General features: G+C 33.4%; 1 protein-coding gene across 3 annotated transcripts in view; it reads right to left on the bottom strand.

Moving 5' to 3' along the window:
- Positions 1–4,251: 4,251 nt before the first annotated feature.
- LOC136038679 (leucine-rich repeat-containing protein 24-like) overlaps positions 4,252–15,139 on the bottom strand; it is a 66,354-nt gene continuing 55,466 nt past the window's right edge. For all 3 annotated transcript variants that reach the window (XM_065721959.1, XM_065721961.1, XM_065721958.1), the window contains one exon: positions 4,252–12,237. In XM_065721959.1, coding sequence (XP_065578031.1) covers positions 10,316–12,142 — 1,827 coding nt within the window. In that variant the 5' untranslated portion in view covers positions 12,143–12,237 and the 3' untranslated portion in view covers positions 4,252–10,315. The remainder of the gene's footprint in view (positions 12,238–15,139) is intronic.

The raw sequence follows: 15,139 nt of genomic DNA, 5'->3' as shown, positions 1-15,139 counted from the left end.
TATGTACAAAATAACATTTCCAAGTTAACGTCGGAACAAAAAGACATTTATGATACGATAGACTCAATTTCAGGACGTATACAACTACCTGCTGATTTCTGTAATTTAATGACGTCCAAAAATGAATTGATTGAAAAAGTATTTCCGAATATTCTAAAAAATTAGAAAAATAATAAATGGCTAAGTGAAAGAGCGATTCTCGCACCCAAAAATATAGACGTCCACGAAATCAACAATATTGTTTTGACCAAGATTCGAGACCAGGCAGTCCTTTACAAGTCAGTCGACACAGACTGTAGTAAGGAGCGACCCGGCTCAAAGTAACTGAAACTCTAAAAAATGGAATTTTGATACCAATAGTTACTTCGAAAGAATCGCATTTAAATGCTGATTTTAAATATATAAGTTTCATCAAGTTCAGTTATACCCATCAAAAGTTACGAGCCTGAGAAAATTTGCCTCATTTCAGAAAATAGGGGGAAACACCCCTTAAAGGTCATACAATCTTAACAAAAATCACACCATCAGATTCAGAGTACCAGAGAACCTTATTGTAGAAGTTTCAACCACTTATCTACAAAAATGTGGAATTTCACTTTTTTTGCCAGAAGACAGATCACGGATGCGTGTTCATTTGTTTTTTTTTCCGGGGGTGATCGTGTCGACTGAGTGGTCCTAGAATGTCGCGAGGGGGCTCATTCTAACGGAAATTAAAATTTCTAGTGCCATTTTTCAGTGACAAAAATATTGGAGGGCACCTAGGCCCCCTCCCACGCTCATTGTTTCCCAAAAGTCACCGGATCAAAATTCTGAGATAGCCATTTTATTCACCATAGTCGAAAAAACCTAATAACTATGTCTTTAGGAACGACTTACTCCCCCGCAGTCCCCGGGAGAGGGGCTGCAAGTTACAAACTTTGACCATTGTTTACATACATTAATGGTTATTGGGAAGTGTACGGGGGGATTTTGTCGGTTTAGGGGGGTTACGTTGGAGGATATTTCCAAGGAGAAACTTCTCATGGGGGAAGAGAATTTCAATGAAGGGGGCGCAGGATTTTCTAGCATTATTTGAAAAAACAATAAAAAAAATAAATATGAAAAGTTTTTTCTCCTGAAAGTAAGGAGCAGCATTAAAACTTAAAACGAACAAAAATTATTAAGCATATGAGGGGTTTACCTCCTTTTTATACTTCACTCTTTACGCTAAAGTATTTTTAGTAATTTCAACTATTTATTCCACGGCCTTTGTGACTCAGTGGTCATTCTTAAGGAATTGGGACAAAATTTAAGCTTTAATGTAAAGAGCGAGGTATCGACGAGGATTGAACCCTCCTCATATACGCAATAAAAACATACGAATATAGAAGTTCGTTACGTAAGTTACAATGAAAACGTTTGTAAAAAATTAAAAGCTCTAGTTGCTTTTTTAAGTAACCACAAAACTGGAGGGCAACTAGGCCTCCTCCCTCGCTCCTTTTTCTCAAAATCTTCCAATTAATTGCAATTAATTTATATGCAAATTTCGCTTTAATTATTTGTGTGCGGAGAGCCAAGGTCAAAACATGCATTAATTCAAAAACGCCCAGAAAATTAAATAAAAAAAACAAATTTTTTTAAAATGAAAGTAAGGAGCAACATTAAAACTTAAAACGAACAGAAACTACTGCGTATATGAAATGGGTTTTTCCTCCTCAACGCCCCGCTCTTTACGCTAAAGTTTCTTACTGTTTTAAAAATAAGTTAAGATAAAGAGTCGAACTTTAGCGTAAATGCGGGGTGTTGAGGAGGAAAAGCCCCTATCATATACGGAGTAATTTCTGTTCGTTTTAAGTTTTAATGTTGCTCCTTACTTTTATTTAAAAAAAACTCGTTTTTTTTATTTAATTATACTTAGAATCCACATGAAAAGCATATAGTTATAGGGAAATCAGTTCAACTCATTTCGTAGCAAAAATATATTTCCTTCTGTTTATATTAACTTTTTAAACTTAAAAAGACAATTGCGTCCAATTTTTTCTGAATAATTCCAGTATTTGAATTGAACTTACACTGAACATAATACTTTCAATGGTCCCAGAGTCAAATTTAATACGAAATTCAAGAATTTTTAATCTACTGTGGAAGTCCAAAACAATTTGAGTAATATGACCTATTTACGTTAAAAATTACATTTTTTTCTACTGAAAAGTACATAGATTTTAATAGCTCAATAATTTGTTGGAATTCAAACAGCAAGTTACAATTTCAACAACAAATTTTTTTTTTTTTTTTACTTGGTTAAAGTCTAGCAAAACATTTTGTTGGACAAATTGTTTTTTTTTTACAGTGCAATAGAAGGCCAAAAATTATACAGATTTTCAATTCATTAATTATGATATTTCCCCTACCCATCCACTAGTGCAAAGTGCACCTATTATCAAAATTTGTTGCAATATTTTATCCAAACTTAATCTACTGTTGAAGTCCAAAACAAGCTGATTAATATAGCCTATTTACGATAAAATTTACATTTTTTTCTACTGAAAAGTACATAAATCTTAATAACTTCAATAATTTGTCGGAATTCAAACAGCAAGTTACAATTACAACAAGAAAATGGATTTTTTTTCTACTTGTTTGAAGTCCAGCAAAACATTTTTTTTTGACGATTTTTTTTTTTATTGTGCAATAAAAGGCCAAAAATTATACAGATTTCCAATAAATATTTCCCCAACCCATCCACTCCAAGTTCCAAATTTAAAATTTGTAATTCTAAATCTAAAACCTAAAATTTGTTGCAATTTTTTCCAAACTTTAAGCAGTAAGCCAAATCTATAAGCTCAAATTAATAATAATAAAAAAAATCCCCCAAATGTGATTTTTCAAAGAAGAGCGGAAATAAGAAAAATAACAATTCAAGATTAAAATAGACAGAAATCACAATCAATGAATAAATACAACATACAATAAACATAAATTACAATGAATAATCAGGTTAAACTTGAACCGAACAGAAATTGTGACAAAAACAAAACAGGAGTAGCCGACGCGCCCTAGCCTTTCTAAAGGCAAGAGCGTCATTTGCGCTTTACTAAAAGAAAATTATTTTAAGCATTATTTTCTTTTATAACATTAATAAATTCAAATTGCTGAGGTTTTCAGAAATGAATATCATCACTTATTAAACTGTCAATCTATTTGCATTAGTTCTTCGTAATAATCTTTGTTATTATTACGATTTTCTTTCTTTTTGTTGTTTTTGATGTTACGACAAATAAAAATCCACTACTCGAGATAACACTATTTTCGGTAAAATGAAAATGATGCTCTGGCCTTTTGAAAATGACGCTACTGTTTGTCGCAATTGATGTTTGGTTTAGGTAAAACTTGATATTTCAGTATAGTTTCTCTTCCTTTAAGTTGGTAATACTATTTTGCTTCATTTGTGCTCATCTTTGATTTAATGTGGCTTCCTATTTTTCTCTAAAACTTCTTTTTTGAAACAAGTTTTTTTTAAATGATCTAAAGAAAAACTGAAAGAACGTAACCCTGTTCCTTCCCAAAATTAACTCAGAACCCTCCTTTAAGCTTGTCCCCGTTACCAACCTTTGTATCGATCGATTCGTATCGATTATCAATTTGAATCGTATCAATTTGACTTCAGAATATTTATTTAGATTTCAAGGCAGAGTTTCTCCAGTCCACCGGCTGTATCGGAAGAGTAGGAATGTATTTGTCCCGTGCTGCATTGGATTCCTGCAACTGTCCTTTCCACTCAAACTCCCGTGACTTCACACCTGCACCCGACTTCTAACTTATTTTCAATAGGAACCGGACTCTGAACTCCCCTGCCACGCACTAAAAGACCTGGTTCCATGTCGATCTCGCTGCCGCCAATGCGCAAGAAGATGAAATTCACACTCTTTTCGTATGCCACAAAATTTGCAAAATAAATATAAAAAACATATTGCTGAATGTTGTGACCCAAAACAATCCGTAAGAATGGGGAAAGGTTGGCTCTCGGGCCAAATTTCAAAATGTCGAAATTCTACTTTATCCCACGGTGCCCTAAGTGTTTCACATAATTTGTATGTTGTGTGTTTCTTCGAAATGCCCCTCTCTTTCCCGAGCTAAGTTCCTCAGAAAATATATTTAACAGCGTAAAATTAAACAAAAATTGTCAGTAAAAAGAAATAAAATAAAACAACTAGGCCTAGGGTAAGAAATATACTTCTAAAATTCTGTGAAAAAAAAAATTGAAAAGAAAAATAACAAATTGATATTTTATTAAAACATCTGTTTATACAATAAATATGTTTTCAACCCCATAGTAAAACAGTAACAAATGAGAATTCATCAACAAATAAACATCCACATGCACTTGCATTACTGATAACAGCCTAATAATAGCCTAAACCCTAATCCATTGACTATGCTATTAGTCAGAGTAAGAAAATAAAATCATAAAAAAAGAAAGTGTCAAAAAAGAAAGTGTCGGTTTTGACTATGCTATTAGTCAGAGTAAGAAAATAAAATCATAAAAAAAAAAGTGTCAAAAAATATAAAAACACAAGTCAAGAGAAAACAATGAAATAATCATAAGTATTTCATATTAGAATACGAGTTTATGAAACGTAAACAAGAGAGACAGATATTATGATTCTAGGCCACAATTGCCTAAATATGTAAATTAATATATATAAATATATATATCCTAAGAAAACAGTGGGATTATCAGTTAATAAGGTTAAAACATCATTACTAATATAAAAATCTATATCAGAAACATAGCTTTAGGCAATCCAAGGAGCTATTGGTACTTATTTCAATTACTCTTTGATTTTTGTTTATATTACATAAATAAACTGTTTTAAATTGTGATTATCTGTTAGCCCTTGGTCCTCATTGGTTTAAAGGGATATCGTTTTTTTTTGTCAGCATATATGACCACTTCAAAATGAATTTCGCATGTCTAAAGGGCGAATACTCCAATAAGTAGGAGTCTCATTGTATTACAGTCAACCAACTTAAATTAACCCTCAACAATGCAGTCGGGCCAATTACGAAAATGTAAGAGGGGGATTTTTTTTTTCTTTAAATTTTCCAGCAATATACCAAAAAAGGTACTTTGTAAAATTTAGGGTGAGAATACAGGGGAGGTGCAAACAAATCTTCATTCGACATTAGGCCTGGCGCCTAGAGCATGTCACTGTACAACAAACACAAATTCTGGATTAATAGTATTTATTCAGTGTCATTAATAAGAATTAAAAAGTCACACAGATGGACTTTTAGTTTTGACGTAAACACGATAGTAGCACTCGGTTTAAAGGGGACGCACAGTGAGAAGGATACTGTGTAACATCTGGACGACATATAAGGCTTATTTGATTTTTTTTACAAACGTCCGCTTCTTCCACCCGTATTCATTTGCACATCTACCCAAATGGAAGCAGTTCTAAGGGTAACCTTGAACGGTTTGAAATTGGCTGTCTGTATTTCCTAGTTGAAAAATGTATTATATAACATATCTTGTAAAACTGATTTAAAGCCTAGTCTTTTAAGCAAGTTTCACGATCGATCTAACCAAATTTTTGTTATCTTATTTGGTTCTGCAGATATTTGGAAACAGACATCTTTTACCCCAAATACTTTGTATCCTTTTTTCTCACATAGAATTAGCTTAGTAGAACTTTGGATATTAAAATTATTTATGTCGCATCTTACCGTCGAAAATAACCTTCCGTGGACAACCAACGAGTTCTGAGCAATGATAAAAAAAAAATCCAAAAAATATGTTTGTCCTCCTGCACTCCTGTAGTATTTACAGTGGGTAAATCATGGACATTTGAGCTATCGTAGCCGAGATAGCCTAAATTACATTGCAACCTGTTGCTAAAAGTTGTTTGTTTTGATCAGGTACGTAACAAACCCGTACCCTTTTTTTTCTTAGTTAACACCTATGATACCAGTTATTACATATTCCTGTACACAATGTCTACAGAGGCGGTTTTAGGGGAGGAACGGAGGGGGCATTTGCCCCGGACACAAGAGTCTTAGAGGCTCAAAATTTCAAACAAATATCCTAGTTGTTATAATCATGTTGTTATATTTTAAATTTTATTTTTATTGAAATAGAGTAGACGGAGCATTTAATTAATTACAATAAAATTAATAAAAAGATAATTAAATAATAATAATTTAAATCAAGAAAAATGAATTATTAAGTAATTAATAAGTTGAAAATACTCTTTTTAGTAAATGAAACTTTTGTTGAAATTTCGCCTGGAAATTTTGTGGAAGACAGGGGAGGGGGCGCTAATGAAGATTTCGTCCTGGGCGCTTGAAAGGTCAGAACCGCCAATGAACATCTATCAACTGCCAAATGGAGAGGTGAGTTAAAAGTATTCCAATTTAAAACGAAATTTTTTCTTGTCAAGATCTTAAATTAGCTTTTATTCAGCAATAAACGATCGCTGTACAATAGAAAGATCGATAAAAGTTTCTAGGTGCAATCGATATGCCCTTCTCGATAAAAAAAAAGAATAAAAGAAAGGAACTAGCCAAATTTCCCTGATCTAGCCAATTTAAAACGCAAAAAGAGACAGTCATAATTCAGGAAAAACTGTAACTTCAGGAATAAGACACTTAAGGTAATTACAGGATTTTCCATTAGGGCGGTGGGAAATTAACCTAAAGTTATTATTGACAACAAATATTGCGCAATTGCTGGGAATATCATGGAATAGAGCTAGCATCACAAATAATAGGATTATCAACAGAGGTATTTTTACATACGTTATTGGGTAAAGGAAGGAGGCGTTGATTTACTATTACACCTAATCCTGCTTGGATGTCTAAAGTTGTGATGATTATTCGGGATTACATTACATTATTAGTTAACATAAATCCTATTATAACCCTCTTACAGTCGAAAAAGAATATCCCTTGATCACATCTTGGAAAGTAGAAGGTTTGAAAATTATACTACGCTAGTGGCGTACGAAATCTAACTACGAATAGTTCAAATACAGCTGATTAAGACATGAGTGGTTGAAGATGACTGTGCTCCACTGGGAAAAAAGAACACCCAAATTTATCAGGTTTGGTAGAATTAGTTCTGAATTTCGGTTGGAAAGAAAAAGAAACAGGACATGTTCTGGATCTTATACGGGCAAAAATGCTGCAGTTGTATTGACTGGAATAATACAATATCACTAGCAAAGATACAAACAAAAAAAAAAAAAAATATCAAACAGTCAATAAATCCAGTAGTTTTAGCCGCCCATAAGTGCACTCAGATTAGAAAACGCCAAAAGATCCTGCTTTAAACCTTTATTTTCCTTTTTTTTTTCTAAGACGAGGCAAGTTTGGACTGTTGCTAGTGGAATTATTACTATCCGGTTACATTAGGATTAACCTAACTTCACTTCTCGAGTGTGTACAGGCTAATACTGAAGTACCCAATCTGATACCGATTACTGATATATAGCTACAGTATGTACATCTTGAATTTTCTTAAATTTAATGGGACTACATATTCAAATTTTCAAAGGTTTATTTTATTACTATTGTCCCTTCTTCCTAAACCGAAGTCATATGTAAGTACCTGGGCTGTGGCTCCCAACCATCAGATATCTTAAAATTTCCCATTTTCTTATATTCCTTATGAAACGTTAGTGGAACTATTAGAATTTGGGATACCCCTTGAAATGCCAAACCTTTGAAACAGATCCCAGTGTACATGCCTGCACTAAAAAAGAAGCTTATTTTCATGTGATAATGATTTATAATTTTTTAGGCTATGAGGTTCATTGAGCCAGATAATCTAAATATTAGCTTTCATTATCTTCCGCAAGTAGGCTACTTATTTTGTGGACTGTTCCATTCACTTGTTACCTAAGATTACCAAAAAGGCATTTCAATTATCTTCCTCAAAACGATCGATACATTTGGAAAAAATAAGAATTTCTTCCACAACTCATTTTTACCTTTTCTTTTGATAGCTTCGTTAATTTTTTTTTACAATTCAATCAGAGAAAAGCAAACTGAAATGATTTTGAATAAAAGTAACTTAAATGGAATGGACACACTTTCATTCCCACGTTTAGTATGGATGTTACTTTTACTCTCTATGACAGCACCCATGGCCCGTGAGAAATTTTGTATTAAGTTCCCAGACTCTGCGGAAATTAAAGCCGAGGTGTTCTTATTAAAATGCTGAATAGGCACCTTTTAGACCTTTAACCCGACCTTACAGTCACTAATGAGTTAGTTCACATACTTATAAATTCAGAACTGTTTTTACTTTTCACATGTGGTTTGTTGGTTCCTTTTGTTAATTCCCAACAGAAAAAATAATCGCGGTTACTTTATTATACTTAATCATTAGAAGGTGGGGTAGATACAAGTTCAAGCATAATATATTACATGAAGATTATCAGAGGGTTAGATGGGAGTGGGTATTATATATAAAATAAGGGAACTCAACGGTGCAAATATCAAGTTTCCAGGGTTAAAACTGTTTCTTCGAGGGTTGACTTGTTCAACTATTCCCTGCTGCTCATGCCGAGGTAAGAAATTTATACGAAAACAAATTGCTTAATGAAAGCTTGAGGACAATGATAAGAGTATCATCTCTGAGAATCAGTTTTAAGTTCAATCTTACCTTTGTATTAATTTTGTTTCTGGTGGGGGGGAGGAGCTATTCCAGAACTCCGAGTTAAACTTTAACAAATAAAAATATTCTCCTGTGTAATTTGCGATAAAGCAGCATTTTCTCTAGACGAGCCAACTATCCTTTATAAAAAAGATAGTAAATAATATTTTTACAATTGAAGGTATTCTAACTTTGTATTTGAATAATTCTCATTTTTTCAAGTTGCACAACTCTAAAAACTTTTTCAGGAGATTAAAAATCTAAAAAAAAATAAAGTTTGACTGCAGAAATCTGATTAGCAGTCAGTGCAAATTACCCCTTTTTGTTGCAGACTGAGGTATATTTCTTCAATAACCAGGCGTCACAGCGGTTTGCTATATGTAGGTTGGCCTATCACACAGGTATATATAATATCAGCAAAAATGTAAACTTATTTCTCATTGGTTGATCGTGTTTAGTTGACAGAGTAGCTGATGTTACAAAATGGCAATATGAAACCTTATTATTAATAATTAAGGTTACAGTTTTATTATTCTTATCCATTCCAAAAATGAACGCGGTATATTATATAAGAGCCAAATTGTGGTTATCTATTTATTACTAGTGAAGTAACAGTTTGACTGATTTTAATTCCATTTTTTAAAACTTGATCCCTTTACTGCATTAGAGAGTCTATAGCTTGTTGATATTTATAGTTTTAAGACTTTTTCGAGAGAAGTAGACAATCTTGAGAAGAACCAGAACAAAATGCTAAAATAAATGTTGAATACCACATTCAGAGATCAGAAGGCTACTCTGATTAGTGGCATCACTTGGAGGGGGAGACAGGAAGGCATTTGCCGTTCCTCCCAAGTTTCAAAAATACCTTGTCTTGGTATTTGATTGAAAAAAAAATCAAAAACCAAAAAATCGCCCTCCCTTCCATCAGATTGTGAAAAAAAAAACCACCAAAAAACAAGAGGAACATTAGGGAATTTCTCAAGACAGTTGGAAACAAATTAGAATGAATATTTTGGTTAATTTCTAATTAATTTATAAGTAAGCTAGCCTTACTTAACACAACAAATTGTTATGAATGTTAGCTTATTAAGAAAAACTACTAATATGAATCTCGATGCTCTGAGACTTGGTGAAAATATTTTCACATCAAAACCACACAGGACTAGAATGAAGTGTTATTTGATTGGTTGAATACTGAACTTTCACAAATATGTACAGAAAGTGCCCCGAAACGGGAATCAGTCGTATGATTCTCGTGAATAACCCATTTAAAAGACTAACTGATTATCCCAAAATTCATATTGCAAAAATGTTTAAGTATCGTTTGTTACAAATTTTTGTACTCTCTTAAAAGTTAATAGTTCAAAAAAACATTCTAGTAACCAAAATCTAAATTAATAAATATAAACAAAAAAGCAAAAATTATGAATCCCATTTCAAGGTAAGTAAAAACGAGATGGAGACAACTCAATTTATCAAAAAGTTCTCACTATAATTAAACATCCGCACCCGTAATTACAAAAAAGGAAAATAATTCTATCACAGCCTACATTACTCTTAAAGAACTGCACATAACCTAGATCACACAACCTCTATCTTTGTTAAATCATTTTCATTTTGTCAATTTTTTTTTTCATTTCTAGAGAAAAATAAGATTATTGCAGACAATATCAATCATACTTCTGCAGAACCTTCTTCCTGGTACCCTTCATCGGGGGAATCCCCTCTAATAACTTTGTGCCGTAATTGGGCTCTAGGACTTAGTCCAATAGCAGGACTAGAAGTAGCACTTGGAGGAATAGAAGTCCAAACATCTAAAGGATTTATAGAATTCATTCTATTCGGGATCCCAATTATGGGATTAACATAAGAACTAGAAGGAATTGGAGTTTTAGGAAGCCCATAGTCTTGAGGATACTGAGGAAATTGATAAGTGGGTAAAAAACGTCTTGGAAGACTTCCAGTGCCGTAATTTGACTGATTATCTGATATATCAGCCTGTCTCCACTCTGAATAATTTCTGGGCAAGGTTTTAGGGTAATTAGATTCTTCGATATGTATTGGTCTTTGTTCAGCACCGATTGCTTTTGGACGTATTCCATGATTTATTATATTTGATGGATAAAGCGAATCAGACTGCATACACTGATACTCCCCTTCGTTTGATGGATTGAGGACATCCGATGCTTTTCTTTCACAGTTTGACTTTTCCAACCCCTCAGCCTCATTTATCACCCCGCCATTCATAGCTTTTTTGTTTTCACCGGCAGATTTCCGTGTTTGCTTTGCCCGAAGCTTCATTGTAAATAAAAGTAAGACAAATACAAGAAGGGACAGAAGGAGAAAAATTCCAGCACCAAGACCTGCTAGATGAGCCGTCCCTAGAGTGCTACTAGCTGGAGCGCGTGCCTCTACTGTTAAGGTAAAATTGATTTGTACAAGTCCTGCCCTATTAGCACCAACGCAAGTAAATTCACCAGAGTCTAGTTCCCTCACGTTTTCTATTTTGACAGTACTTGTCTTTTCATAGACGCCATGTTCAATAATATTTACAGATCTCTGAGGAGTTCCGTCATTTTCATAGTCCCAAGAAGTTTGATTTAAAAATGGACGACCCCTCCAAAGCCAAGATATGGCAGGTTCTGGAAAAGACTGAATATGGCATACAATAGAAACATTGTCACCAAGAGATGCGTCAATATGTCGTATGGAATTATGATTGACATCTGGCACGCAAGCAAACTCGTCAATATCTATCTCCATTATAATTCTTCCAGCTAGTCTAGACGGCGCAGTACAAGTTGGAGGCAGCGGCGTAGGGATTCGATATTTATCAAACCATTCCCTCAAACCTCTTAAGCGACAATCACATATCCATGGATTACTGTTTAATTCTATACTGTGTAATCTAGTTAACGACGATATCACACTATTTGAGAGCTCTGTTAAACTATTCCCGTTTAATCTGAGATGAGAGAGATGACTTAATTTGTCAAAGGCTTTAGGCGATATTGACCTTATTCGACAATCACTTAAATCTAATTTCACAAGTCCTGCGAGGTGGTTAAATGCATTATTCTCAATCCTCTGAATTGAATTACCACTTAAACGTAACTCTCTTAACGATGGTGTGTCATGAAAAGCTTCAGTTGGAATTATCGTTAGAAGATTATCACCTAAATCAAGGTCCACCAAGTTCGTTAGCCCGAGAAACGCATCACTATCGACTTGCCCTAATCTGCAGCTTTGTAAAAATATCTTTTGCAAATTTAACAGATTTGCCTTTAAGAACACTTCCCTTGGTAGAATCTGTAAGTTGTTACCAGATAAATCAAGCACTTGAGTCTCTGGCTCAATTCCTGATGGTAACGTGATTAGCCCACGACTTTTACATCCTACACTCTGCTTTCCACCTTTCCATTTGCACTCACATACATTTGGGCAACCAAATGTAGCTCCAATTAGAACCAATAAGCTTAATATAGTTACTAGATAAGCCATTTTATCTCAACAACCGTTGATGAGAAGTATGGAGGTCTCCGATTTCTTCAAACTTGCCTAATTAATTGCATAGTGGGTGACAGCCAAATTCAATCCTGAAAAGATATTACATAATTAGAAAACTGGGAGGCACGAATAAGATTAATTTATCAGCACTAAAGTTATACATGTAAATATTATTTTCATCCATGCGAGGTATCCAAAAGTGTTGTTGGGGTTTAAAACGTTTAAGACCAATGCTAAAATGAAGCAAAAAATACTACAGCGTAAACGGTCTCATTTTTGGCAAAATTCAACAAACATTTTACATTCAAGAGAAAAATCTGTGAATTTAAAAAACATAGTAATACAGTGCAACATTAAATTTCTAGATTTTAAAAAACACAAATGCTTTTATTAGAGGGCATATTTTGTTCAGAACAAATTATTGATAACTTTTAAATATCTCTTCGTAGAAAGCCGTGCTCCTATCTAATAGTTAGATTTTATAGTAGTCAGCATTAAGCATAAAATATTTTTTTTATAATTAAAACAGCCTTGAAATTGATTTGAGCCCCCAACCCCCCCAAAAAAAACATAAAAAAGGAACATTTGTTTTATCAACATAAATGCTATTTTTCCTTACATTCCCAGGATAGTTGAAAGAGTTTGATTACACGTTATACCTATTAGTTTTGGGTGCATATAAAATTTTCGTTATTTATCTTCGTTTTATTTAAGTTGATCTAAAATTTTTCTGTTAATGTGGGGTTAGTATCTTGTTTAAAGCTTTATTTACGTGCGATATTTTAATAGAATTATATTTCTACATCAAAATTGTAATTTTTCCTCCTGTATTTCTGTATGGGGTTCTGCGTTACATTTCTAATTATACCATTCGGGATTCTCCAGAATAAAGTTGCTAAATTTAATTATTGTGATTTGTCATCTTGTTTGAACCTTCTAAATCAGATTAATCTCAGCCAGTTTATCTCGACTGTCGAAGTTACAAATAAGCTTGATGTTCATGTAGGACTTTTACCGTACAGAAGACAGAGGAGTAGCTAGGATTTTAATTTCAGGCGGGTGAAGGGGTTCAACAACAGAAAGGTCATATCTATAAAGAGCTTCTATTTTATTTAAGAATTAACGACACTTCTTGACTACTATGGTCCCTGCGTCGGCCCTGCAGTGCATTCCTGCAGCGTGATTCGATCTCTGGGTCCCGTATTACCAAGCTAAGGTCAAATCCACTGCGCCACTACAGGACAAAAAGAGCTTCTATTAAATTGGTTAATTTGTATTTAAGTGTGCGGGTTAAATGTGAATTAAATGAGTCTAGAAAAACAATGAGTGTGCGTGATTAAAGACAGTGCTGCGATGTTACAATGTTGGTTTCTTAATTATAATTCAATGAGTCTACCTTAAGGATAAAATAGATGAAATTTTTAGAATTTTTAAATTCGGCGCAAACTTTCTGAAAACGACGAGAAACTGAACAGTTGAAAAGGTATGTTCACACAAAAGCCACAATCACTTAAAATTCACAAAGAAGACAGCGACAAGTCAAGAGACATAAGTATTTTATCCAACAATGAACGATGAACCTCCGAATACCCGAATCGGTGAATTTTGTAGCAGATGTCCTGAACTTGTACCAATTCAGCAGGACTGTGCTGCAATTCTGACTTGAGAAAAAGTTGAAGGAAGTAAAGGCCAGAAGAAAATGTACTGGATCTTGTAGAATCATATCGCGACGCTGGTGGGAGGGAGTGAGAGAGAGAAAAGTAGAAAAGAGCTTTAAATTATCTTTCAGAAACTACTAGTGAGTATCAAGAAATATAGAATGTTAGATTTAATTAATACAAAACCTAAACAATAGAGATTTCTCAAGCCAGCTTTCTCTCAAGATATTTTAGACTAAATTTTGTCTTTGTTTCTAAACAAAAGAAAGCCTTCCCAAGAAAGATATTAGAAGAGAAAGATTGATGAAAAAAGCAATCAGGTGTACAGCGTCGGACAATAACTATTTCAGTTTCCAAAGCACACACGTATAAATGGCTTCATTTTAAATTTGGCAACTATAATAAAGAAAAGGAAGTAATAAGCATAATGGATACAATGAATTCTGGCAAGGTATGCCATAGCTAGCAAAGCATTCTCAATAAGCTAACAAGGCACTCTCAAAAAGGACCGTGTTCGTTCCTTCCTTTCTTCTCTCTCTGTTTCTCAATATTAATTTAAAACAATTTTCCAGGAAAGAAATTTCTCAAAGAAAAGTGAAGAGCTACATTAAGCCAAACAGAGCAGAAATAAGATCAATTAGTAATTTGAGCATATAACGGCCGTAAATCCCTAACGATACATCAATTAAACCCAAAGCAAACAAATACTATCATAAATAACCACGTCAAACTTCAAACGAACAGAAATTATCACGAACAAAAGTAGGGTTATCACCTCCTTTGCCTGCTGAAGACCAGAAAGTCAATTACATTTCACTGAAAACAACTGCTACTTCGACCAATATGTTTTTGACCATAAGACAAAAAAAAAACAAAAAAAAACAAACATGATAGCTGACAAATGAATGTGCATTGATAGCTTAATACATTATTATTACTATTTATTCCTGGAAGTACGTACACATTTGGATTTATTAACATTGTAAAAGAAAAATTATTTAAAATTTATTTTGTCTTCACTAAATGGTAAATGACGTTTGATTCTGAGCAAGAATAAGGGGCGTTAGCCCTACACCTGTTTGTAGTAATATCTGTTTGTTTTAAGTTTGAATTTTTAGGCTATTTATTGCTATTTCTTTTCGTTTTGGGTGTCATTAATTTAATGATAAGGAATTATGAACATTTAACGCTTGATGTATTATTTAACTTTATGTCTGTTGATCTTTCATTAAATGTAGATCTTTTTTTTTCTTCGAAAAACTTCTTTTGTAGAATTTTTTTTTTAATTAATTTCTGTTCAATCTTAATTAACAGTCTCTTAATTTAGCAGTCT

Source organism: Artemia franciscana, chromosome 18, assembly GCF_032884065.1.
Source record: "Artemia franciscana chromosome 18, ASM3288406v1, whole genome shotgun sequence".
Classification (NCBI taxonomy): domain Eukaryota; kingdom Metazoa; phylum Arthropoda; class Branchiopoda; order Anostraca; family Artemiidae; genus Artemia; species Artemia franciscana.
This window is presented reverse-complemented; position numbering and strand designations above follow the sequence as displayed.